Raw genomic sequence first — 26,967 nt, forward strand, 5'->3', positions numbered from 1 at the left:
TGTATGAATTTGGACAATTCATTTTATGTCTTTGTGCCTCAGCTTCTCATCAGTTATATGGGCATTAATGTTAGTGAGGTGCTCAGATACTATCATAATAGGGGAAATTTCTATATAAATACCTAGATAAATAGCAGGAGTGGGCCAGCTGTTATCAACAGATAGGTTAAAATCGGAGGAGAAAGGCAGACTCCGATATTTTCTGTAAGTTACAGAGCTTTGCCTACTTTTGTTTAGAAGGACAGAAACAATGGGAATTGTACCACTTCCCTTGGGAAATTATTCTGCAGTCTAATAGAGCTTACCACTAGGAAAACATTTTCTTGATAACAGGTTTCAGAGTAGAAGCCATGTTAGTCTGTATCCGCAAAAAGAACAGGAGTACTTGTGGCACCTTAGAGACTAACAAATTTATTAGAGCATAAGCTTTCGTGGATTACAGCCCACTTCTTATATGCATCCGAAGAAGTGGGCTGTAGTCCACGAAAGCTTATGCTCTAATAAATTTGTTAGTCTCTAAGGTGCCACAAGTACTCATTTTCTTGATAATCAACTTCATTTTTCCATTTCTTAATGCAGGAAACCTAAATCTGTTTGCTTCCATGACCTCAACTCAACTGAACAATATTAGAATTACAGAGCCAAGTTTTTCATTTTATTAAAGTGCCCATAAACCATTGATGCATAAGAGATTCTCTTTCTAAGCCAGGAGTGAGTGTCTGTCTCTGGAAAAATCACACAAATCAAATAGATAGAAACACTGGCCCCAATGCACACTGTTCTCTAGCAAAGTCTGGCAGCTCATGGTGAAGGTGTCTTGATGCCACAAGTAAGAAATGTCAGAGCCAACCCAAAGAATAATTATGACGACCCTATTAGCAGATTTAATCCCAGCAGAAGTGTCATACACTATGGCATTGTGCCAGGTCCTGTTAAACTGTGGATCTCTGAGTAACCAGTCTCAAATAAGTAAATTCCTTGGAAGATATAGGTGGAAATCTACTCTTTATTGTACCTACTTCTCTGCCCCTATTAGCATGGGATCCCTTCCAAAGGGTAATAGACTCATCCAAAAAGGGTAGACTTGTAGGACAAAGCTTCCACTTTCTTATATTTTACTATCTTAATGCTCAAAGCATGTAATTTTCTTCTCTGGAATTAATTCTACTATACAATGAAGCTACAAGTTCCCAGCACAGAGAGTCATATTTCTTTTATTTATTATCTCTTATAGTACTTATAATAAAAATATCTAATTCCAGTAGAGTGAACCATAATAAATTGAAAATGACTTTGTCACATCTTTATAAAAGCTCATTCAACACAATGCATCCAATAAAAGCAAAAGAAAAATATTTTTGGATAAAGTTTGAACACTATAAATCTTTATCCCAAATTCAACCAAAACTTGTGCAGGTTCACAAGATTTTGTGAGAGACAAAACTTCAAAACAAGAAGAGTATTTCAGTAACACTCAGTGTGACTTAGATCATTTACTTTTAAAAGAGTTGTATTTGCTAATTATGGATGCAAATTAGGGCTGTTTTTTTTAATACAATTTCATCTGTTGAATTGGGAACTACAAGGACAAACGTAAATGGATTGACAATTTTTAAAATCTGCTTTCACTATAGTTAACTATGAGAGCTTTCTCTTCTCTGCTGAAATGGAGTTTAACTTCCTATAAATGACACTGTTGAGTATACACCTCTTACAGTAACAAGACTGTCACAGAGTGACTGGCTCTCTGAGATGGGCCCAATATCTTACCTTCCCTCCCCAGATGGAGAAAATGAGCAAAGTCATATGACAGGTGGGTTATGTGGCTAAAGCAGGCCTTTGGGGGTGAGTATAAGACAGAAGCCTGTGAAAAAACAAAAAGAGAAGAGAGATACTGGGTAGGAAGCCCAGGGAGCTGGTGCTTGGTGGAGCCTCAAAGGAGCCCAGAAGGGGTCGAGAAGAGAAGAAGGACCCTCAGGAAGGAGAGACTGGGCCCTGCTTGAGACTAGGGCTGAAGAGCATTTGAAGTCTGAAAAGGAAACAGACCTTCAAGAAGTAGGGGCTGATCCCCACCTGAGACTGGGGTGGAAGTCTCTTGTGTTTGTTTTGGATGCCCTGGAATTTGATGACATTTGCATTAATCATTTAGTTAGACAGCCAAGTCACTGCAAAAGTCCCTGCAGCATGTAAACCAGGCTGGAAGGTCAGAAGCTCCAACCTGAGTGAAAACTGAGGCCTCAGCTAGCCTGACGCCAGATCAGGTAGACAGTGCTGAAACAAGGAGACTAGAGTTCACTATTTTTCCTCCGCCTCCAGTAGTGAAATAACAGTATTCCTATAGCACATGTGCTCAATTGGGTCACTATCTCTCTGTAAATAGATACAAAGAAGTCCTGCACTTGAAGTTTAGACTTACAAAGGCAAACACAATACTTGATATTTCAGCCTCTCGAAAGTCTAGTTTTTCCTTGATAAAGGCTATAATTCACTTCTTAGATACTCTATGACAAATCTTAGTGAAAATGATGGGATTCTTGAAAAACTTGAGAGGTAAAAGAGTTGAAGCAATTACAATTTATTTGGAAAGGCATCAGTAAAAATGAACTACAAAACAAACCTCATTTGCCACTTTTGGACCTTGCTACAACTAAAGGTGATTCAAAGTAAAGTCAGACTGATATTGAAACTGAAAGCTAGGAACTGTTCATGCCGGGGGAAATATGAATTCTTCAAGAATATTTTACTTGTGGAAATCCCTGACCCTTATTTCTCGCTTTCCAGTGTTATATATACATATTTCAGTATGTACTTTTGCCCATTTTGTCTTTCTGGTTTATTTTTAACAGTTTGTTTAGTACAATGCATCATGTTATATAACTCAAACAAGGAGCGCACTCGTGACATTTTTTGACAATTCAAGCTACAATATATTTGGAGACTAATCTTGGTTAATGCATGGAAGAAGGCCTCTGGTTCATACCTCCAAAACTAGAAATCAAGGGCTTATCTACACCTGGAAACTTACCGGCAAAACTACAGCAGAATAATTATACCACTATAGCTATAACAGTATAACTCCCTAGCTGGATACTCTATTCTGGAATAAAAATGATTCTATTCCAGTATAATTACTCCAATTTAGATGTAGTTAGGAAGATCTGGGTTCCATTCTTGACACTGCCATAGTCTTGCTCTGGTACTTTTGCAAGTCATTTAACACCTCTCTATTTTAGACACTGTGTACACCTAAACTGCTAAAGTGGCACAGCTGTAACTGTGCTTCTGTACTGCTTCAGTGTTGAAGACACTCATTACAGCTGAAAGGTGGTAGCTAGGTCACCAAAGAATTCTTCTATCAACCTGCACTGTCTACAATCTTGTCTAAACTACAGGTTACTTCAGTATAATTTATGTTGCTCAGGGGTGTGAATAATCCACACCCCTGAGCAACGTAAATTACACTGACCTAAAGGCTGGTCTAGACAGCGCTATGTCGGCGGGAGAGATTCTCTTATCACCTCTTCCAGAGGCAGGAGTTATTAAGCCAACAAGACAGCTCTCGCTAAGAGCTCCTGTCAACTTAGAGCGTCTTCACCAGAAGCGCTACGGGGCCACTGTAAGTGCTGTAGTGTAGATGTAGCCTATGTGGAAGGTTAAGTCAGTTTAACTATGTCTCTCAGGGATTTTTCACACCCTTGAGCAACGGAGCTGGATCAATTTAACTGTTTAGTGTAGACCTGGTCTTAGAGCCTTAATGTGTAAAATGCGGATAATAATAATAATAATCATGTTAAACTGAAAAAGTGCTAACGGCTATAATCAGGGGATCTTGGATCCAAAAACAACTACAGAACTCATTAAGGCCAATAGTTGTGCTAAGCCCCCTTTCAGGATCAACAGAAAGCGTAATCAAGCCCCTTTACATAGTAAAAACAACTGCATACAAATAGGGGCTACAGCTCAAGAAACTAGGTTGCATGATCAGGGCAGAGCTAAACCAGATGAATTAACAATGGAGTCTCTGGTTGTGATCACCGGAGCTAGAATGTTGGTTCTAGACTGTGTGTGTTGGAAGGATAGGCCAGCAGGGATTATGAACACGACCCTGAAAGGAAGTGAAGATACAGAGCTTCTTGGGCACAGAGCTTGCGAGAGGGGTGCATTTGAGATCTCTGAGCAAGGAAATTGCTTGCTGTTTGTTTCTACTGTTTTCATGGAAACAGGATTTTGTGTAAATTTTTTGTGAATAAAAAGATTATACTAAGACTATATCTAACTCTTTTCACTGATTTCTCATCCATAAGGAAACAACCCTTTACAAAACATAGCCTAAACAAAGCTTTAATAAAGCACAGTATTCTTGCCAGCAAGTTAAAGAAGTATGGATTGGATGACTGGACTATAAGGTGGATAGAAAGCTGGCTAGATCGTCAGGCTCAACAGGTAGTGATCAATGGCTCGATGTCTAGTTGGCAGCTGGTATCATGTGGCGTGCCCCAGGGATCAGTCCTGGGGCCGGTCTTGATCAACATTTTTATTAATGATCTGGATGATGGGATGGATTGCACCCTCAGCAAGTTCTATTTCATCCTTACCCATAACAATTTTATATTCAACAATCACTTTGTCCGAACAATGGGAACAGCCATGGGTACTAGGATGGTTCCCCAATATGCCAATCACTTCATGGGCCACCTTGAAGAATTTCTGGACAAATGCATCATAAAATCAATGATATACCTGAGATACATCAATGATATTTTCATCCTCTGGACAGACGACTTCAACTACCTCATAGACTTCCACCACAACTTCAACAACTACCACCCATACATTAACTCACTCAGGAACACTCCCACACTAGCACCTCTTCCTAGACATCATGATCAGCTTCAACAATGGAACTCTATAGACAACTATATACAAGAAACCCTCGGATCACCACACCTACCTTCATAGATCCAGTAACCACCCCAAAAACAACAAAAAATCTGTTGTCTACAGCCAGGCACTCAGATACCACAGAATATGTTCCACACTAAAAACCACCTCTACCAAACAAAGACACTCCACCAGAGAAGTAGATTGCATCATGGAATGGTCCACCAAAATACCTCTGCTTCTATTCAGAAATAAACCCTCCTGCAACCACATACCCCTAGCTGATACCTACCCACCCCACATGGGAACCCATACAGAGTATCATCGAACAACTACGACCCATACTCGATGGGGACCCCATCTTGAAAGAAGTCTTTCCTGAACCCACTCTTCTGGCCTTCAAACAACCCCCCCGAGCTCTCCAAGCTCATCATCTGAAGCAAGCTCCCCACAGACCAAGACACACCAGCTCTAAGGGGCACCAGACCCTGCCAAAACCACAGATGCAAAATCTGCAAACATATCTCCACAGCTACAATGATCAACACCCCCTACAATACATCTTTGAAGATCCATGGGTCCTACACATGCCTATCTCAACATGTTATAAACCTCACTGAGTGCACTAAATGCTCCAATAACAACTATATGGGTGAAACCAGACAATCATTACACTCTCGAATGAACTCACACAGGAAAATGATGACAAAACACTATCACCTGCAAGTGAACGCTTTTCACAAAGCATTATCTGAACTCTCAGTTCTCATCCTCAAAGGAAACCTGCACAACTCTTTCAAAAGATGAGCATGGGAGCTTAAATTCATAACTTTGTTAGACACTAAAAAGCATGGTCTTAATAAAGACACTGGATTTACAATTTATTCCAACTATCTGTAACCCACTAGCCCTCGTTTTAGTCCTATGACTGCAGGGGTGTTAGAATACATGCTCACTTCTTATGCTAAACTGTCTGCTTGACCTTGTATTTAGTTGTGACACTCTAAGTACCTTTCTGAGACCTGAGGAAGAGCTGTGTATGGCTGGAAAGCTTGTCTTTCTCATCCACAGAAGTTGTTCCAATAAAGATATTACCTCACCCACCTTGTCTCGCTAAGATCCTGGTAATGACAACACTACAATAATACTGTATATTCAGATGTAGAAACAGTCTCATCAGAAAATTATTAATGTACAACGGCAATTCCCAAATTCTTGCCTGTGGACAGCAGAGCTGTTGGCTCTGCCCACTTGATTCAGCTCCAGCCAGAAGCTCTGTGGAAGGGAAGAGCTGTCACTATAAAAAGCTGCTGTTTGATAAAACAGATGGTAGTTGGGCCAGAAGCTACAGATCATGGAGCTGGGGACCAGACTGGGAGCCAAGAGTGCTGGGCTGGTCCATGAGGCAACAGTGTAGTCCATGAGAAAGCAAGGAGTTAGGGGACAGAGTCAGAAGGCAGGAGTGGGAAACTAAGAGAGAATATGAGCTGGGAGGACAGCAAGTGGGAGTAAAGAAGGAACAAATCATATAAGTGTAGGACTGGAAGGGACATCAATAGGTCATCTAGTCCAGTCCCCTGCAATCAAGGCCTGATCCCATTCTAATACCTTGGAAGAATGGGATCAGGCAGGAGGCAATCCAGGAAAATTAAAGAGGACAACAAATCAGGAAAAGGGAATGGTTTAGGATGGTCTGAAATTAAACTGGTTGTGTACATGAATATGGAGTGAGGTGGAAACAGATTTTTTTTCTTTTTGTGTCGGCTCCTGCACCCCCTGAAGTTGCGCACTCATGGCGCAGTATATAGAGGCCTGCCTGCCCCCTGCCCCTGAAGTTCCTTATTGCCGGTAACTCCAACAGAGGGGTAGGTGGGCAGGTTTTGGAATGGACATGAGCAACACATCTCTAAGAACAATAGTTACAGAAAAGTTAGTAACAGTTTTTTCTTCGAGTGCTTGCCCGTGTCCATTCCATTATAGGTGACTCCCAAGCAGTTACTTTGGAGGAGGGCTCGGAGTTCATTTGCATGCTGACTGAAGCACCGCTCTGCCAAAGCCTGCATCATCTCTGGCTTGTTGAGTGATAGCATAGCACGTCACAAACGTGTGGCCCAATGACCATGTTGCTGCACTGCAGATGTCCTGTATTGGGACCTATGCCACAAACACAGCTGATGACGCTTTTGCTCGTGTAGAGTATGCCATTAGTTTAGGAGCCTGAATTCCCACCAAGTCACAGCAAGTATGGATACAGGCCATAATCCGCCACAAGATTTTCTGTGTCGAGACTGGACTGCCTTTCATTCCGTCTGTGATGGCAACACAGAATTGTGTGGTCTTCCTAAAGGGCTTGGTCCTCTCTAAATAGAAAGTGAGGGCCTGTCAGATGTCCAATGAGTGAAGCCTCTGTTTCTCCTTGCTTGCATGGGGCTTTGGACAGAAGACCGGGAGGAATATGTCTTGATTACTATGGAATTGAGAGACCACATTTGGCATTAAGGATGGGTGGGGTCATAGCTGCATCTTTTCCTTGAAAAGGACTGTGTATGGTGGTTCAGAGGTAAGTGCCCGAATCTCTGAGACACTCCTAGCTGAGGTGATAGCCACCAGGAATGTCACCTTCCATGACAGATAAAGTAAAAAGCAGGACACTAGTGGATCAAACGAAGGGCCTGTCAGTCTTGCCAGTACTGGATTAAGGTCCCAACGAGGCAGGGGTTGGCAAATTTGTGGGTACATTCACTCCAGTCCTTTGAGGAACTGGCCACAAATCTGGTTTGAGAATATTGACAGGCTGTTCACCCAGGGGTGAAACACAGAGACCGCTGCCAGATGGACTCTTATAGATGATATCGCTAAACCTCCATGTTTCAGATGGAGCAAGTAATCCAAGATAAGAGGCAGTGAGACCTCAGCAAGAGACCCCTTTTGAAGCAACCAGATAGAGAATCGTTTCCATTTAGCCAAGTAAATGGCTCTAGTCGACTGTTTTCTGCTCCCCAAGAGCATCTCCTGCTCTCATTCCAAACATAATCATTCCATCTGGTTCAACCACTGAGCTTCCACATTGGCAGGTGAAGGGATTTGAGGTTTGGGCAGAGCAGGTGACCGTGGTCTTGTGAGATCAAGTCCAGGAGCAGTAGTAAGATGATCAGTCTGTCCACTGAGAGGTCCAGTAAGGCTGTGAACCAACATTGGTGTGGCCAAGCCGGTGCTGTGAGGATCAGCTGTGCTTGGTCCTTCTTGACTCTGAATAGGACCTTGTGGGTCAGGGGAGTAGGAGGGAACATGTACAGAAGCCTTCCCAGCCAGAGGAGGAGAAAGACACCCATGAGAGAGCCTGGGTTGCGTCCCCAAAAAGAGCGGAACTGGGGGCATCTCCTATTGAGTCTCGTCGCAAACAAATCCACCAGGGGAAACCCCCGCTTCTGGAAAATCGTGTTTAAGATGTCTGGGCAAATGGACCACTTGTAATGGTTGGTATAGGATCTGCTGAGATGGTCCGCCAACTCATTCTGCAATCCTGGCAGTTAGGATGCTTCGAAGTGAATAGAATGGGTTATACAAAAATCCCATAAACTCAGAGCCTCCTGACATAGGGGAGAGAAGCGAGCTCTCCATTGTTTGTTTATGTAGTACAGCGCTGTTGTGATGTCCGTGAGCACTGATACCTGGTTTCCCTCCAAATGGGTTCTGAAAGCCAGGCACACCACCCTTAGCTCCCTCACATTGATGTTACTGAGTTCTGATATGATCCAGGGAGCTCCTAATACGTTGAGAACTGACAATATCTAGAAAACCAATTATTCTGTATCCATTTGGTGGCTGGTGGGTTCTCTACCCAAGCTTCCAGACTGGTATTATTGAACAGAAGAACTGGATTTTAAAACAATTAATCTTTTATTCTACAGATATTGATTACACTCACCTGGAAAAGATTCCTTCTTACTATAGGTGAATGATTTTTCAAGCCCTGCTGCTACATACAGAGGCTTTAACAGTTGCATCAGAATACTGTACACTAATTTCTGAGGAAGAAAATGTAATGTACATACTTAAATATCACTAAAATGTGCACCAATTTTAAAAATATATATAATGGAACTTGTTTGCTCTAAACTCCGCTACAGAGTGGAGTCCTTCAATATACAAAAGGCAATTGTGCTTGTAGTAAATCCCTCTTTCAAAGTTCTGTAAAATAAATGGCTTCCCTGTCACAGGACCCCAGGGCAATTCTGACCATTAAAAATTGTTAAATATTGTGTGATAATAACTCAGAGTTAACTGAACAAAATAGGATATGCCATTATGTGGAGTTATTACAAATGTTACACTGTTTTGTGGAAAATTATTAATCCTCTGTTGCCTAGCATTTTTAAAAATGCATTTCACCATAATAGCCTGCCTTAACACCAACAGATAAATGCAAGCTACCTATAGCCATGACTGCTTTCCATGTTTCTCCCCCCCTCTCTTCTACATAGTGTGTGATCCAAGAGACCACATCGCTCAATCAAGCAGACTAAATGGTAAATGCTACTGCAATCCCCAGAGTATTGAGGGATTTCAGCTCTACCAATAAGGTCAGGTAGTTTCAGTCACTATCAGCAAACTGACTTGGGGGCAAAGTATCAGGGAAATTAGAATGAAATTGACTCAGATCTATATTTAGATGCAACTGTGTTCTCTTTTACTGTCTTTCATTCCTTAATTCCAACCAATCAAAATATATTTCAGTCAATCCCATGTAATCTGCACTAGCAGCAAGTGTATGAATTAAGCAAATTCCTCCCTTCAGAAACCTGTCTCCTCCCCCAGACCCCATATGTAAAATTGCATGTCAAGGTTGGTTTCTGCTCAAGTCTTTGAACAAACATCTATGAATCTTAGTGTAAAACCAATCAGCCTTAGTACAGTGAAAAAGAAATCTCAAAGATTAAATTAAAGTTTTGGCAGTAACTAAAAAAGGAACACATGATATGCACTTATCAAGTATTTTGTTTTAAATGGATATATTCCTAAACCGTAAGCCTTTTGGAATAGAAATGCGTCTGATGGGGCCTCAATACCTGGATTAAAAACTTGCTAGAGAGTAATTGGCAACAGGGAACCATCATGAAATGGGGTGTTTCTAGTGGCGGGTTCTGCAGGTATCAGTACTAGGCCCAATGCTATTCAATATTTTTATCAATGATCTAGAAATAAATATAAAACCACTGACAAAATTTGTGGCTGACATCAAGATTTGGGGAGTGATAAATAACTATAAGGACCGGGTAGTCATACAAAGCGATATGGATCACACATAAGCTGAGCCCATTGAAACAAAATGTGTTTTAATACAGCCAAATGCAGTGTCATTCATCTAGAAAATGTATGAGGACTATATCCTGGAAAGCAGTGATTGAAAAGGATTTAAGGGTCAGAGTGGACAAGCAACTCAACATGAGCTACTAGAGCTGTGGAGAAAAGGGCTATCCCTTGAATGTTTAACCTGGGTATTATTGAAGTGATTTTACCACTATATATATGGCACTGGGATAATAAATACTGCATACTGTTATAGAATATACATTTTTTAAAGGATATTGAAAAATTGGAGAGGATAGAGAAAAAAGCCTAATAATTATTATAGAAAAAATAATTAGAGGGCTGGAGAAAAGGCCTTGCAGTGAGAGACTTGAAGAGCAAGATATATTTAGCTTATCAGAAAGAAGACTGAGGTGTGACTTGATCTGAGTGTATAAATACCTTCACAGGGAGAAAATACCAAGTACAAAAGGGCTCTTTAATCTAGTGAAGAAAAGTATAACAAGCACCAAAGTATAACAAGCACCAAAGGATGGACGCTGAATCCAGACAAATTAAAATTAGAATTAAGGAAGAAATTTTTAACAGTGAGGGTGATTAACCACTCAAACAATATTACAAGAGAAGTGGTGGATTCTACAACTGTTGATGTATTCAAATCAAGACTGGATGCCTTTCTAGAAGATATGCTCTAGTCAAACACAAGTCATTGGTCTCAATGAAGAGGTAAATGTGTGAAATTCTATGGCCTGTGTTATACAGGAGGTCAGATTAGTTGATCTAATGGTCCTTTCTGATTTCATTCTATCAAATGCTCCAGGACTAAATTAAACTTCCAGTTGGCCACCAGAATTGATACAAGAACAGATCTTTGCCACTATTTTGTTAAATCTGACAACGAGGATGAGAAGCTAAACTCTCTTTTCTGGAAGAAGCCCAGAGAGCTTAAAATTCAATCACTTGAGGCCTTAAGGACTGAGGATCAGTCCTTCAAAGCAGTTATTGAGCAGAAGGTGAAGACAATCTTGACCAATTCTGATTTTTCATTGAGACTGTGTCATCCCAGGGTTTGAAACCATGACAGATGCAGTAGTAAGTCTTTGGATGCAGAATCTTGTAGAATCCTTTCTAGCTTGAAGGAGGTCATTCACCAACTGGTCAGGATAACTGAAGTCACAATGGTTCACTCATTTCTGTCTTCCAATTGAAAGGTAGCAGCATGTCCTGGCTCCATGACAGATTACCAACCTATGCTGTTGCAGCAACTGGATTGCTCTCTGGGTCATCCAAATAACTTTTTGCCTGTATTAGAACATGATCAGGAGGTTTCCTAAATAGTGGAATACATGAAATCACTCCTTTCTCAGACACACTTTTAGCACCACCAAAATCATGACAGTTACTGTATTGGAAAAGGTGCTTCCCAAGCAATTGGTTGTACTCCCACTCTCTTTAGAAAACAGTCTCCAAGAGTAGGATCCATGAGTAGGATCTCAATCTTGTGGGGAAATGGCTCCAATGTCCAGAAGATCTTGAGCAGTGTTTGACATAGCTGTCTGTGACAGGGCATGATCAGAAGCACCTGGATCACGGAGATTATTGCAGAAGAAAGCACAGAGGGTGAGCCTGGGTTGAGGAATGAAGGTTGTGGGGAAGCCTCCCCTTGCTAGAAACCTGCATTACACTATGTAACTTTGTAAGAAAAGAATAAATACACACCTTGGTGAAAGATAACAAGCTGGTGTGTGTTTGTGATTGTGAGACCACACAAACTGGCCAGGCAGTGGAGTACACTGGGTAATGACAGAGGCACCTTGTGACACTGTCCATTTCGAAGGGTTAAAGCAAAGCGATTTAGTGACAAGAAATTTGGTAGGAAGGGAAGAAATTTCTGAGAGGTAGTTCTGCTGAATGATGTCTAATATTCATTTGTCCTAGTGGTTTGGAACAAAGAACTGGAAAAAAAAATTCTTCAACATGCCCCTAAGTTGTGGGTGACATGAGCTGGCCAGCCTTCATTCTTTGCCTTCCTCCAGAACCTCAAGGAACTCCTGAAAATTCCTCTTCAGTATCAGCAAGGACATCCTGCTAACATCTATGTCTGCCCTAACTTACAGCAGCCCATTTGGTTACAGCAGCCAACAGAATTCTGGAATTTCTATGGCATTGTGTGCTATGGGCCTGCTCCCAATCTGGTCCCTCCCACATCCAGACCATCTCTGGCACCCCTTATGCCATTGTTTGCAAGGGGGTTGTGTGGAACCACTAACAGAAAGACCGCCTATGATGTGCCTACACCAGGGGAATTCTTCCCTGGTGTGATGCAATGCTTTCTGTGGCTCCTATAAGCTATTGGAATGATGCATAGAGCTAGATCAGAGGCAGAATCAGTATCTAGATTTGTTCTCTTTGTGTAATACTAGCCCATGTTAGGTAATCATAGCAACTAAAGTAAGTTTTTATTGCTTTTTACTCCTATTAGCTCTACTGATTGCAATGCTAAGAGAGTGAGCTGGAGTCTACATTGTTTTGTGTCCCATCAATATTTTTACCAACTTCCATTTACAGGGCCATTCAGTTACACATGTGCAAACCTCCAGTTAGACATGAGCAAAGACCATGGGAAAGTACAGTTGTGACTGAAGGCCTAATCTGGCCAGTAAACCCTTATTACTGGTGATGATGTGTGAGAAGGAAAGAACAGTTTGCTTGTCAGAGCCCACAGTGAGTTTGCAGGGCTGTCAATCAGGAAAAAGAAAATCTATTATTGGTAACTCAGCACAACTGATATGATGTCACTCAGATACTAAACACAGAACCCTACAATGACATCTTTAAAGTGTTCCTTTTCAGCATATAATCACACTTAAAACCTTGCAGAATAGGCTTCTATTTGACAACTCTTCGCAAACACAATGAAACATCTGTGATGACACCAGATTTCTGACAGAAGCTAAACATGACAAAAGACTATATAGACACCAGTATATTTGAGAAAAATATATAAAACAACAAAAGGTAATGAAAAAGAGAGAAGCCATTTGTAATTAAGATTTTGTATCATACAGATTTGATGCAAGAGAAACATTTATAACATATGCAGTGTTGTTGTAGCTGTGATGATCCCAGGATATTAGAGACACAAGCTGGGTGAGGTAATATATTTTATTGGACCAGTTTCTATTGGTGAGGGAGACAGGCTTTCAAGCTTACACAGAGCTCTTCATCAGGTCATCTCTCATCAACAGAAGTTGGTGCAATAAAACATTTTTAATGTCAGACTGTAAAAGTAATACTGTATTTCTACCACCTCTGACCACATCACTTGCTGATAATGTGAATGTAGACATCAGTATTAATATATATATTAATAAACCTACATTATTTTGAATTCTAGCTCTCTTAAACTGTTTTATTTGAATCACAACATGCTATTTTTAGTAGTAAGAGAGTCTGGAGCACGAGGTGATACAAGGCCTGAACCAAAGTCAGCAAAAGTTATGCCCTGTCAAAAGCAGATACTTGCCTGCAAGTTCACTGTCCTGTACATGAACTCGGCACTGGTATTGCTAGCATTGCTAAAACACACTGAATATATAAATACATTCCAGTCAAGGTTCCAGTAGCCTAGGACAAGAACACTCCAACCTAGCAAACGATAAGATGGTTTGACAGAAGTGATGAATAGTGATGCTTTGTCTGAAACATCAGGAGGAAGGTACAAGGGGAGGTAACAAACGACATGAAACTGGTAAGGTGATACGTAAGTTGTTTATTCCAGATTGTTTGTCTCAGTATATAAATGTTGGGATGCCTTGCCTTAACCCTTTGTCTGGCCTCAGGGGTAACGGAATGTCCCACCACTCACTGAGCTGGTCCACTGTAACAGGCATACGCGTGTTAGTGTAACTGTAGACATTGATCTGGGGAGCTAGGGCCGTGCTTCGTTGACAATAAATCTTGCCATGTGCCTTCCTCACTAAACCAAATCTGTGGTCTCTTCGGACAGTTCGATTGAGGTCTGCTAGGCTGGCTATCTGCGCAGAGCCGGCACCACACAAAGAGAGAACACACACGCACACAGCCAGCAACTGAAACACTATTCAGTACAACAATTATACAAGATAATTTCAGCCAATTGCTCCTCAGAATATAATTCAACTTTACTCTTCTTCCATAAAAATGCTGATACATCACCTTTATTGACATTGTAGGCCCAATCATTGGCCCTGCTTTGTCCCCTTTGCATTGTTCTGGTGGCAGAAGGAGACAAAAAAGCTGTCTTTAACAGCCAGGTGGGTTTCCTCTGGCAAAGGACTAGACCCAATAATGTGGCATTATGTGTCAAATCACTTCAGTAATTTTCTATACTGGCCATTCCCTCACACAACTGCACATTTTATAAGAACTGTTCTTAAACAGTTACTCATTATTAAATCCCTACCTCATAAGAATGTCCATCAGGAAAGTCATAGAAAGAGAGAGCACAACACATTCACATCATCAGGAGGGAAGAGAAAAGTACTATTTCTTTCTTGTATTACAGTTTGTTGTACAATATACCTATTGTTATCATTATTCTTGAAAAAGTAATTGGTTTTGAGGCTGAGTAAATGTCCCAAACTTGCTTCACCTTTTAATCAATCTCAGCAGCCACTTACTACTACTTATGCTACAAACAATAGTCACAATTTATTTTTGATTTTCCTAGTTTAAACTAATTAATAGATTACAATCTATCTCACACAAGTTATGGGCTGAGGGAAGGAGTTGGAGGATTTCATTACTTTGAAAGAAAAACCCCAATACTCCACAACAAACACCATTCACCATCTCTGGACTGAATCTTTGTAACTGGACTTCCGCTGTACAGAACTCTTAAGACACTGTTGTACACTATGTACAGCTCTTGAAATCACATTTGCATCTCACTACAAACAGCTACAATTCTCAAGAATAAAAAAAAACATGAAGTAAAGTTCAGCTGAAAACGAGGCCCCTTGAAGTTGTCTCAAATTGGACACCCAAAACTGAGGCACCTAAAATCTCTAGTCATGTTTGAAAATTTAGCCTCCCATTTCTCATCATTCAATAACGTCTCAGGCAATGAATGTACGCCTCCCCTCTTCTTCTTTATATTTTTCTGTGGTATGAATGATCATACACTAAATACATTATGAGCTAGTTCCCTCAGTTTGAAACTTCAGGACATTGATGTCGCTTTTTTGCTCTAGCAATGTGACAAATTAATTGGTGTGCTTGCATCTATCATTAAAAATCTTCCATGTTGAAATAAGGTTTCAAACATGGCCTCTTCTCTGCTGCTTCTCAACCAATATTGAAAACTTTTTACCTGTTTATGTTGATAGGGCCAATCATGTTCAATACCCATTATAAAAAGGAACAATCAACTCTGCTAGAAAGAGAGAGGACCACATTTTCTTACAACAGGTGATACTCTTGGGTGTTTATCTATAGCAATGGGAAAAGCATTTTTAATATTACTTCAGGAGGAACCTGGGAAAAGCCATGTCTGACACAATATTAAACATGGCTTCACTTCCTAGTGACAGGGCTTGTAAGGGGGAAATATGATTTATAGAAACAGACAGACACACAGTCCTATATTGGACTGTGGCTGAATGGGAGGATGTGTGCATTGGCCTGGTCACTAAACAAGAAAGATTAGAAAGGATGACCACATAAGTTTTGTGCTTCTTTGGCCTCTTGCCTTAGACTTTCAAAGTTTGTGTCTGTGTTATGGGATGAAGAAGGGACTGTAACTGACCTGTTCTCTGAGTATGAAGTGAAGTTGCCAAAAATTTGTTTGGCATAAATAAAAAGAACTGAAAGAAACAGGAGTTTAAAAAAAAATCAGCTGGAAGAAAATCAGATCAGATATAAAGAAAACAAAGACTTCCAAGGTAAAGAAAACTCTGAAGTAAATTCAAAATCAGGAGATTAAAATCTAGTTATATGATGTTTTGTGCCTATAAAAAAATGAAGGAAGAGGACATGAGTACAATGTGTCTTCCTTTACAACAATAACCCTGCTGCTGACAAAGTGTTCCATTTATTATCTGTGCTCCTTGGGAGTTAAATCAATGATGCCATTCTTTTTCCTGTCTCCTCAGAGAAAGACACAATGTGGTTCCAGTCACATCTGTCTGTATTATAGACTCAGCACATGATATACAGACTGCTACAAAAGCAAAGTGTGCTTCATCATATCTAAATCTGTCCCTAATTACAATCACACACACAGGATATAATAACATAGCTTTTCTATGCTCAGCTGTAGCAGTCAGATACTCACAAAGATGGGTCTTGGACCAGATCTTTAAGGTTTATCCCACTGCGATCTTCAGCAAGGTTCCTGAAGCAACTGTCGCTCACTAAAAAAGAGAAACAAAAGAAATGAAAATTTGAGAATTGTGTCAGCCAAATAATATTTGCTTGGTTGGCAGATTGTTTATTTAAAGGAAAGCTCAGAGCTCATCTATTAAATTATTTTTCAGTGAAGTTTCACCTAATTTAGATATGTTGACTAAAACACAAAGAGGTAAAAAAAACTTGTCATGAGGTGGATCATTAAGTGCCTCAACCAGGTCCCTCAATACTCCTAAATCCCTTGCTCTGACAAGCCAACCACACAATCTCATCAAACATGACATTGGAGGTGTAAATATACACAAATAGGACAAATTATAGTGTACATGTGTCAATCACACACAGTTCAATATGCTTAAAGGGTTGGAAATATTGAGAATTGCTATATTTTAACATTTCATTTTAAGTTTTCAATAGTTTATAGTATAAATTGTTTACTTGAATTGCAGTTAAACATACAATAATTTAGATGGTATAATTATTAATACAACTTATAAATGATAATAAAATTGTGTTTAAAACAGTTCCAGTAGAATAATCCACCTAGGAGATTTACCATAATTCAAGATACAATGAATTACATGGGAGTTTAAGTTTAAAAGAACATTATTCATGTATTTTTGTTTTGTTTTCCAAAAAATGTGTTTGTTGTTTGAACCTGGAGCCCAAAAGCTACTTTTTGCATAATTCCCTTCTCATATACACACCCTCAGTACTCTTTGCAGCATTGTTATAGTGTAGTACTTTGCATTTGTCCTTATTGAATTTCATCCTATGTATTTCAGACCATTTTTTCAATTTGTCTAGATTATTTTGAATTCTAATCCTGTCCTCCAAAATGCTCCTAACTTGGTATCATCCACAAACTTTATAACTATACTCTCTGTGCCATTATCTAAATAATTTATGAATACATTAAACGGAACTGGACCTAGGACAGATCCCTTTGGGACCCCACTCGATATGCTCTTCTAGCAGTTGTGCACCCACCTTATAGTAACTTTGTCTAGGCTATATTTTCCTAGTTTGCTTATAAGGGGATCATGTGAGACAGCATCAAAAGCCTTACTAAAGTCAAGATATATCACATCTACTGCTTCTCCCCCAAGTGTTGTTACCCTGTCAGAGAAGGATATTAGGTTGGTTTGACATGAGTTGTTCTTGACAAATCCAAGGCATTACTTATTAACTTCTAGATGCTTACAAATTGATTATTTATTCATTATCTTTCTGGGTACCAAAGTTAAACTGATGGTCTATAATTCCCTGGGTGAGCCTTATTCCCCTTTTTATAGATAGGTCATATATTTGCCCTTTTCCAGTCCACCAGGATCTCTCCTGCCCTTTATGAGTTCTCAAAGATCATCACAAATGGTTCAGAAATCTCTTCAGTCAGTTTCTTAAGTATTCTAGGTTGTATTTCATCAGGCCCTGCTTAATTGGAATCATCTAACTTGTCTAAATAATTCTTAGCTAGTTCTTTCCCTATTTTAGCCTCAGATGTTACACCACTTACACTGATGTTCAGTATGTTAGTCATCCGTTCACTACTAACCTTTTTGGTGAAAACTGAAACAAAAAACCCTTAAGCCATTGTTGCATTTCCTGTTATTGTTTTTCCCTACTCATTGAATAATAGGCCTACTCTGTCCTTGATCTTCCTCTTCCTTCTCATGTATTTGTAAAATCTTTTTTTAACCCTTAATACCCTAGCAAGTTTATTCTCATTTTGTCCCTATATACTTGGGGTTTTTTTTTTCTAATTCAAAACCAGTTTATTGTGCTAGAAATTACGAAGTGAAATTATATCCTCTGTGTTATGCAGGAGGTCAGACTAGATGATCATTAGAGTCCTTTCTGGCCTGAAAAATCTATAACTATCATATTGGTCTCTTAGGGCTATGGGTAGCCAATGCAAGTTAGCATACTATGCAGACAGACAGCCTAAGATCCTTGTGTTTAGAGTCAAGTTTTCAGAGACTTTGAACAGGACATTTATGGAAATGCATTCCCCAGGAGAATATTTGCCATCTTGATTCAAAACAGGGTTTTGGAGCTGTGCTCCGGCTCTGCTCCAGTTCCAGGCAAAAACCTGCAGCTCCACTGCTCTGGAGTTGCTCCGCGCTCCAGCTCCAGGCTCCGCTCCAAATTTCAAAATGTAATGTTTATTGAAAGATGCTGATTTTTGTTACAAATGCATGTAGCGTTTTAACTTAAGTGTTCTACAATGCATGTTTTATGGAGTATCACAGGATTATTAAGCTGCATCTCTCAAATCACTAATACAGTAATTAACTAGACTTCTGATCTGAACACAGCATAAAAGAACACTTCCTTGTACATTTTGAGAAAGCAAAACAAAGATAGATAATTAATGTACTTGCGCCACTGAATATTGCACGTACATTAACCAATCTAAAGATGCTATAGAATATAAAAACAAAATAAATGCATAAAAATAAACATGCAAAAATGAAATACCTACATAAATATTGTGAGCATAGATTAAACCCATTATTGAGAGGTTTACTGTTAATCTTGACTAAAAACTTCACATTCATATATAGATCATCAGCCAAGGGTTTGTATGCTTACAAATCCTATCAAACGAAGCAATGAAACCTGCAAAGCTGAAACAACAAGGCACCTGGAGTATAAAGGTAAATCTAGAGACTTTTTCAATGAAAGAAGAATTCAATTGACAGAAAACTCAAATGACAAACATAACATCGGTTCTGGAAAAGGCTCTGAAAGCATCTTTCTTAACAGTGCTTCAGACTGCAAAGAGTAAAAATCCCATACCATTGGAGAAGTACCGATTCTTCCAGCTGCTATAGAAACATGCAAAGTGATAGTAAGTGAAGATGCAGCATAGAAACTTAAGGCCATACCGCTTTATAACAATACAGTTAGTAGGAGAATTGAAGAGCTTTCAAATGATGTAAAATGCCAACTAACGGAAAGTCTACGTACATGTGAAGAGTTTGCAATCCAGCTTCATAAGACAACCGATGTTGGTAATGCAGCACAATTATTAGTTTTTGTTTGTTAGGTTTGGCTGGGGGGAAATTTTAAAAGATTTTCATTTTTGTCAGGAATTACCATAACAGACAATAGGTCAGGAAATAGTCAAACTATTGGATATTTCATGAAAGCTGAATCGCTGAATTGGGAGAAGTGTGTTGCTGTTTGCATGGACAGTGATGCTGCTACAGCAGGCAATAAGGGTGGAGTTGTTGTAAGAATATGAGCCATAAACCCACGGGTAATTGTAACACACTATATGTTGCACCACTGGGCCCTTGCATCAAAGAAAATGGAACCCGAATTACAAGATGTACTAAATGCTGCTGTGACAGTTGTGAATTTTGTAAAGTCCTGGCCTTTGAATTCATGCCTTTTTTGCAAAGCTGTGTTTAGAAATGGGTGCAGGACATGACAAATTATTGTTTCATTCAGAAGTGTGTTGGCTATCTCACAGCAGAGTGTTGGAAAGTTTTTGAGCTTCACAAAGAGCTGCTGGGTTTTCTTTCTGTGCACAATCCCAAGATCGCCGCAAACTTTTCTGACCCAATATGGATCGTGAAGCTTGCATACCTCACAGACATTTTTAACTTGTTGAATGCACTAAACCTGTCCAGACAAAGGGGGTGATACAACCATACTTGAGGTGAGTGACAAGACTGCAGCTTTTCAGAAGAAAATGGAGATTTGGAAAACTAGGCTGAGCAGTGGAATCTCAGAGATGTTTCCATTATTGACAGAATTTCTGGATACTAATAGCATCACATCTGACTGCATGAGAGATAGAATCGTTGCTCAACTTTCAATAATATAAGCATGGAGGAATATAATTGAGTTCGGGATCCATTCTCAACTTTTGCTATGTCATCTTGGCATTGGAGTGGAAAAGCAGGACAGGATCTGCTCGAACTATCCTGTGACTGCATCCTGAAAATTAAGTTTCAGGAATAGACACCTTGACAGTTTTGGCCAACTGTTGCTGCAGAGTACCCAATTTTAGTTACAGAAGCAATGAAAGTGTCACTACCTTTCCCAATAACATATATATATATATGAAGCATCATTCTGGGCCATGACAGCTATGAAGACAAAGTTCAGGTCCTGACTGGAAATGGAGAATGATTTATGAGTTTACTTGTCAATCATCACACCAAGAATAGACAGACTGCAGTAAGACGTAGGCACACCCATCTCACTGATTTTCTCTAAATACTCTTATACTCTTTTTCTTAAAGCATTACTAATAGAATGTGTTTATATGAAGTAAACATATACTTTTGTCAATCAGTTTCTCAGCTGGGGGGGTCCATGATTAACATTGCATTTGAAAAGGGGTACATCAACAAAAAAAAGTATCAGAACTTTGACCTTAGTATAAAGAGTTTCCTTACAATAAACAGTATTTTATTATATTAAATTTTTCTTATAAATTATTCCTTTTTTGTTTTGTTTTTTTTTTTTAAATGTCAAGTACCTTAAATCATATTCTTTTTAGGAAACTATCTTTTTTGACCTAGCTGTCTCAATGGTGTTCTTCTGTGAACTTTCCATAGCAAAATTTGATTTCTTTCGCCTTTATATAGAATTTTCTCTTAGAATCATCATTTGTATTACAGTGTCGCCCAGAAGTCCCAATTCAGATTCAGGTCCCATTGTTCTGGGCACTATTCACATATATAGTGAGAGAGAGTCCCTGACCAAATAAGCTTACAATCTAAAGTCCTAATCCAGTAAATGATTGCGTACATGAGCAGCTCCTCTTTAACTTAAAGATGCATCCTTTTGTAACAAGAAGTAACTGCTTTTGGAACCCAGATCTTAGGCGCTGAACAGAGATAGCAGTAGGTTTCTTTTCCAAATTACAAAATGCCTCTTCCAGAAAGGCTACTCTTCATCAGCAATAGCATTCCTTGTCTTATAGGTATGTCTTTAAGAAAGGATAGCCCGGGACAGGATAGTACGGGCAGTTGAGGACTCCTTCACCAGCCTTAAAGGATCAGTATATCCTATTATAGCAGCTTTAAATTAACTTTGCTGATACATTTGTGTGACCAGTGGATGCTAATCTGGCACCTGAAGGCTGCTTCTACATCAGATCAACTAACTGCCCCACAGTTTTGTCAGCCAGAGTTCATGCCCTCCTATGTTCCCTTTCCTGTGGCATATATAGGAGTCATTATGCAAGCCTTATCCCATAGAGGATTGTCTCACATTCTTCATTGAATGTGGTCCATGGACATTGAAGTCAACAAAACCTGTTTTGAAAATTGGGCTTAACTACCTGTACAAGCAATCACAATGCATCTCTTTAGCTCCATGGAGGGACGTAAGAATTGCAATGCTGAGCATCATGGTACCTAACTTTTAGGTGCATAGAGAGTCATAGAAACAACACTGCAATTCACAAAGCCTAAGTTCGACACCTTGGCACCCTAATACTATGAATGGGGAGAGGTAGGCACCTAAGAATGCTATCAAAAAAGCCACCCAGCTGGGTGCTGACTATACTAGCCAATGGGAGACACTGATCACAGATGTTTTTCCTGGTCAGAGGGATGTGTGCCAAACCTTCTTTTGGCAACACGTGCATAAATCCAGGCTGCAGGTGGGGCACCTAGCTTCCCTAGTGATCCATGAACCAGGGGAAGATAGGTGTTCAGCCACCTAAGTTGCAGATGGGGACCAAAACAAAACAGAAGGGGGATGGGTGCAGTGAAACAAAACCCAGGGGAAGGAGGAAGAGCAGCAGCTCCCTTATAACTTTTAGCCTAAAAGACAGGATACTCCCCAATCCCACTTGAATTCCCAATTCAAGTTCCCCCTCCTCCTGAGGGGGAGAAGAGATTTGAACAGGGGTCTGCCACCTCTCAAGTGCATACCCTAGCCACTGGATATTTTGATATGGGGCTCCCTCAATTCCTCCTATTAAAGTTGTTCCACTTTAAACAACTGAATAATTAAATATTAATTGGGCCACAGAAAGAGTTAGAATGACTCTAGAGTAATGGCTAGGGCACTCACCTGAGAGATGGCAGATCCCTGGTTAAGATCCCTTCTCCCGCTCAGGTGGAGGGATGACTTGAATCAGGGGTCTCCCACATCCTGGCTGAGTACCCTAACCATCAGGCTAAAGATTATAAGGAAAGTCCTCCACCTCTCCGCCCTGCATATAACTTAGGTGATCAAATGCCTATCTTTCCCAGTTTGTGAATTGCTCTTGGGCTTTGGTGGGAGATACATATCTCCAGATGCCTATCATGAAGCAGTAGTGCACATGCTCAGGCAGGAGATTGGCACCTCAGCACCTAGAGAGAGGCTGCAGTGCGCATGTCCATAGAGGAAAAACAACAACAAAAAAACACCCTTAGGCACTTAAATTCACTCAGTGCTATCAGGTTAGGCTGCAGTTGTGTGGGGGTTTAGTGGGTCACAGTGGTGCCTAAAAACAGGACGTAGGTGCTGAAGTACTTTTGTGGATCTCACCCTGACAGACTTAATCAGAGAAATGTAGGGCTGAAAGGGCTCTTGAGAGGTCATCAAGTTCAGCCCTCTGCACTGAGGCAGGACCAAATATACCTGGACAATCTCTGACAGGTGTTTGTCCAACTGCTCTTAAAAACCTGAAAAGAACTAATGTGCATGATTGGCATGCAATTTTCAAATGTTCAGAATGGTTAAAGAAAACCAATTATTTTCAAACAAATGCTCTATTTATTTACTTTTGCTACAGGCCTGTCTAAAAAAGTTTGGCTCACATTTTTCAAATGGGAAAAAGCAATTTATTTTAATCTCACTCTACTAAAAATTGCTGTGTGAAAACGGAGTTAAAATGGAAACTTTTGCATCTTGAGGATACCAAACACCTGCCATAACAGAATTTGTCACATCATCTCAAAATATATTAATTAAATAGGCACTGTCTGTAATATTTGATGGAAAACATTTCATAGCATAACGCAGCCAATTCAGAAAAACAGTTTAGTAACAGAAAGGTGTGATAGCTACAGTAATTAATCAGGCATGTTATAAAAGCTGTTTAGGTGTGCACATAGTCAATTATAGAAGACATAGTACTATCTTGGCTTCTTCCAAGGGTTTACATATTCTGACATGAAGAGGACCAACTAAGGTGTGTTTTGCTTAATTGGACCCATTACAAGAATTAACCTTTGCTGACATAGATATTAGATCACATTTATATGACTCTATCCCTCTTCTTCCAACTTGGTTTGGGTAAAGATGAAATCTTTGTGAACATTGATAAAAAAAGAAAATAATTACTGTGGAGTTCAAACAATGTCTAAGCAATATGCATGCACAAACTCTTGGTGACAAGACAGAACTAAAAATTCATGAGATCATATTTGGCTTCTGCAACAAAAAGTTGCTTAAATATTTTTGTTAACAGAATTACAAATATTCACTATAGAAATTCTTGCTAAATTTACTTGCACTTCATATGCAGCAAAAACTCTGACAGGGAAAGTTTATGGCTCATTATATCAAAAACAGGCTCAAGCAACAAAGATAAATGTTCATAAACGTTAATGAATTTTTTAAACTTAAAAGAAATAATGTTTAAAATTCAAACAATACAATACGGTGCTATTAATAGGACAATATTGTGATATTAAGTCAAAATATTATATTGTTTCTATTCAGATATTCACTTCATCTTGACTGTTGGAACATGTACAGTGAGCAGCAGTAATTCCAGGAAATTGAAAGCCTCTGGGGCAATCTTCTTGGTGAGTTCTCATTTGCCTATAGCTGGCAACAAGCCACTGATTTTCTTCCAGAATTAGCATTTTCAAGTCCATACTGATCTCAGAAGCACTGCTGGCCTTTGCCAAATTGAGCAGAAATTTAGTACTCATTTTTCATTTCATCTTTGAAAAGTTTGTCATGTGAGAAATCTAGAGCCTGAAGTCTGTGAAAGAAAGTGGAACAAAGACTAGCATAATCTCACATTGCTAGAGTTTTGTGAATAACTAATCCATAGTGCAATCTCTAAAGAGATCAAGTATTAGCAATGCCTCATTTTCCTCAGGAATGTACTACTTAATATTTATAAAAGAAAAATACTCATTGTACTCCACAGAACCATAGTTTTAACATCGGAAAGCAACACTATGATTTTCTAGTCTGACTTCCTACAAAACAAAGACCATAGAATTTCATCCAGTAATTTTTGTAATAGAGGGGATTTTTTCATCCCTACAATATAAATGAAAAATAAATCAACTATTTTACTCAAATGGTTTGTATTATGTAAAAGTCTGATGGACCTACACAAAGTAAGGAAGAGAAATCACTGTTCTGTCTCTGTAAATTACCTGAGGACCAAATTAGCTCCCAGCAAGTGTGCAGGGAAGGATGAGGGGCACTTGTCATTTAACACCAAGCCACTGACTTCCACTTGCTTAGTTTGTTTATTTTCATTGATCATTCTGAACACATGATACTGAGCAGAGATTTGTTTTAATATTTTTTTAAATGAGCTCTGAGCGGAAAACAGCATTCAGATTAAAAAACTTCATCCTCAGCAATGGAAATTTTGGTTCCCTTTCTTTTAGATTACCGCATTTGTCTTAAAAAATATCCACGCCCGTTATATAGAAAGAAATATACTGTACTACCAATAACTCTATTGACAGTGAGCCACAACAAGAACTCAGATACTAAAATTTCTTTAAGAGCACAAATTGCACATAATTTTCTTCAATTAAAAATTGCCTCCCCCATAAATATTACAGGATATCACCTTTACTGGGAGAAGTGTGAAGTCTGGGGGCTAATTAGTGAGGTTAGGAGTAATTCTGTAGCTTGTTTTGGAGGTCCAGTTTAAATTTACTGCCAATAAATACATTAACAGTTCATAGCAGAACATAACCCATCTCAAACCCTAAGTTCAACTGAATATTTATGGCCTGACTGTCAAAGGTCCTGAGTAACCTAATGCCACTGAAGTCAATGAGAACTTAAAAGGTTCAACATTGAAAAATTAGTGTATTCCCATCTATATTTTTTCTTGGTAATGGAGGTGGAGCGAGTAGTAGATTATAGTTTATTTACAGAAGACTCAACTACTTAAATGGAAATGTCAGATGTATAAGAAAAATTACTGAGATCCACATCTTCTACAAATGAACTTCCTGATTTAAGCTAATGCAACCACTTCAGAAAAGACATTTCTGAACAGCAGCAAGGTGATTGCAATTAACTCATCTCAAACACCAGCCTCTCCTCCTCCACCTAGTACGAGTGCTTCTGTGTTGTTACTGACATTTCAGTGTCAAATCAGGCTATGCGTGCTACCGTAATGAGAGTAGACAGTACTACTTGTGGCTCTTCAAACCCACTGCCTTGTGGGTAGACCGGGAGAATGTAAGGCTAAGGGAGCAACCCCTGACAGAAAAGCCTCACTCCCTTGTTGGTGAATTCAGGAGAATGTAAGGCTATGAGAGTAAACTCAGACAGAAAATCTGGAGTGGAGCCCCAAAGGGGGTCAGGTATTAAGATCTTAGTATCTTTCCAGCAACTCCTGCAGTGGATCAGAAACCAGATGTATTGGTTCTTCCTCTCTTCTGGATTTTACCAGTGACACCGAGAGTGGAGTCCTGATGCATGGGTAACTCAGGACCACCATATCATCTGCCCAGGCTTGCACCGTGGAGAGGTACTCCAGCTTCACCTCAAGCGTCGACACGACACAGGAGGCAGCAGTCACCGGTTCTAAGCTCTTACTCAATTAGTGTAGAGTTGGGTGGCGGGGGCTGTCTCCAACAGTGGGATAGATCATCATATTTCACTGGACAACGCCCGCCCACTATAAAACTGGGCAGCCCCCAGATAATAGGGTGTTGTCCCGCCACAGTCTGCTTGCTTCAATGGCTGCTCGGAGCTTAGAGTTTTATAACTTGAAAAGTGGACTGTAACCAACACACCAGGCAAATCAAGTAAAAGAAAGAAAACATCCTTAAAGACAGGGTGCTGGAACGTTTGCACCGTGACAACCGGATTATCAGAGGACCTTCAAGAAATCAACTATGTATGTAAAATGGCCGTGATCAACAACAAACTGAAATGACTCAATGAAGATATTTCATCCCTCCAAGAAACACAGCTAGCATCAAGTGGATCTCTCAGGGAAAAAGACTAAACATTTTTCTGGCAGGGAAAAAGCGCTGAAGAAACGTGAGAGCACAGAGTGAGATTTGCATCAAGAACTCACTTCTGGGGATGATTGAGCCACCTATAAATGGATCTGAGAGAATTTTGGCACTACACTTGTTCACACCTGATTGACCAATCAACCTTGTGAGTGTGTATGTCCCAACACTCTCCTTATCTTTTGACATC

General features: G+C 39.7%; 1 protein-coding gene across 16 annotated transcripts in view; it reads right to left on the minus strand.

The window, feature by feature from the left end:
- GPHN (gephyrin) overlaps positions 1–26,967 on the minus strand; it is a 539,113-nt gene that overhangs the window by 368,387 nt on the left and 143,759 nt on the right. For all 16 annotated transcript variants that reach the window (XM_034769381.1, XM_034769377.1, XM_034769383.1 and 13 more), the window contains one exon: positions 16,508–16,586. In XM_034769381.1, the coding sequence (XP_034625272.1) occupies positions 16,508–16,586 (79 nt within the window). The remainder of the gene's footprint in view (positions 1–16,507; positions 16,587–26,967) is intronic.

The sequence above is a fragment of the Trachemys scripta genome, chromosome 4 (genome assembly GCF_013100865.1).
Source record: "Trachemys scripta elegans isolate TJP31775 chromosome 4, CAS_Tse_1.0, whole genome shotgun sequence".
NCBI classification, from domain to species: Eukaryota; Metazoa; Chordata; order Testudines; family Emydidae; genus Trachemys; species Trachemys scripta.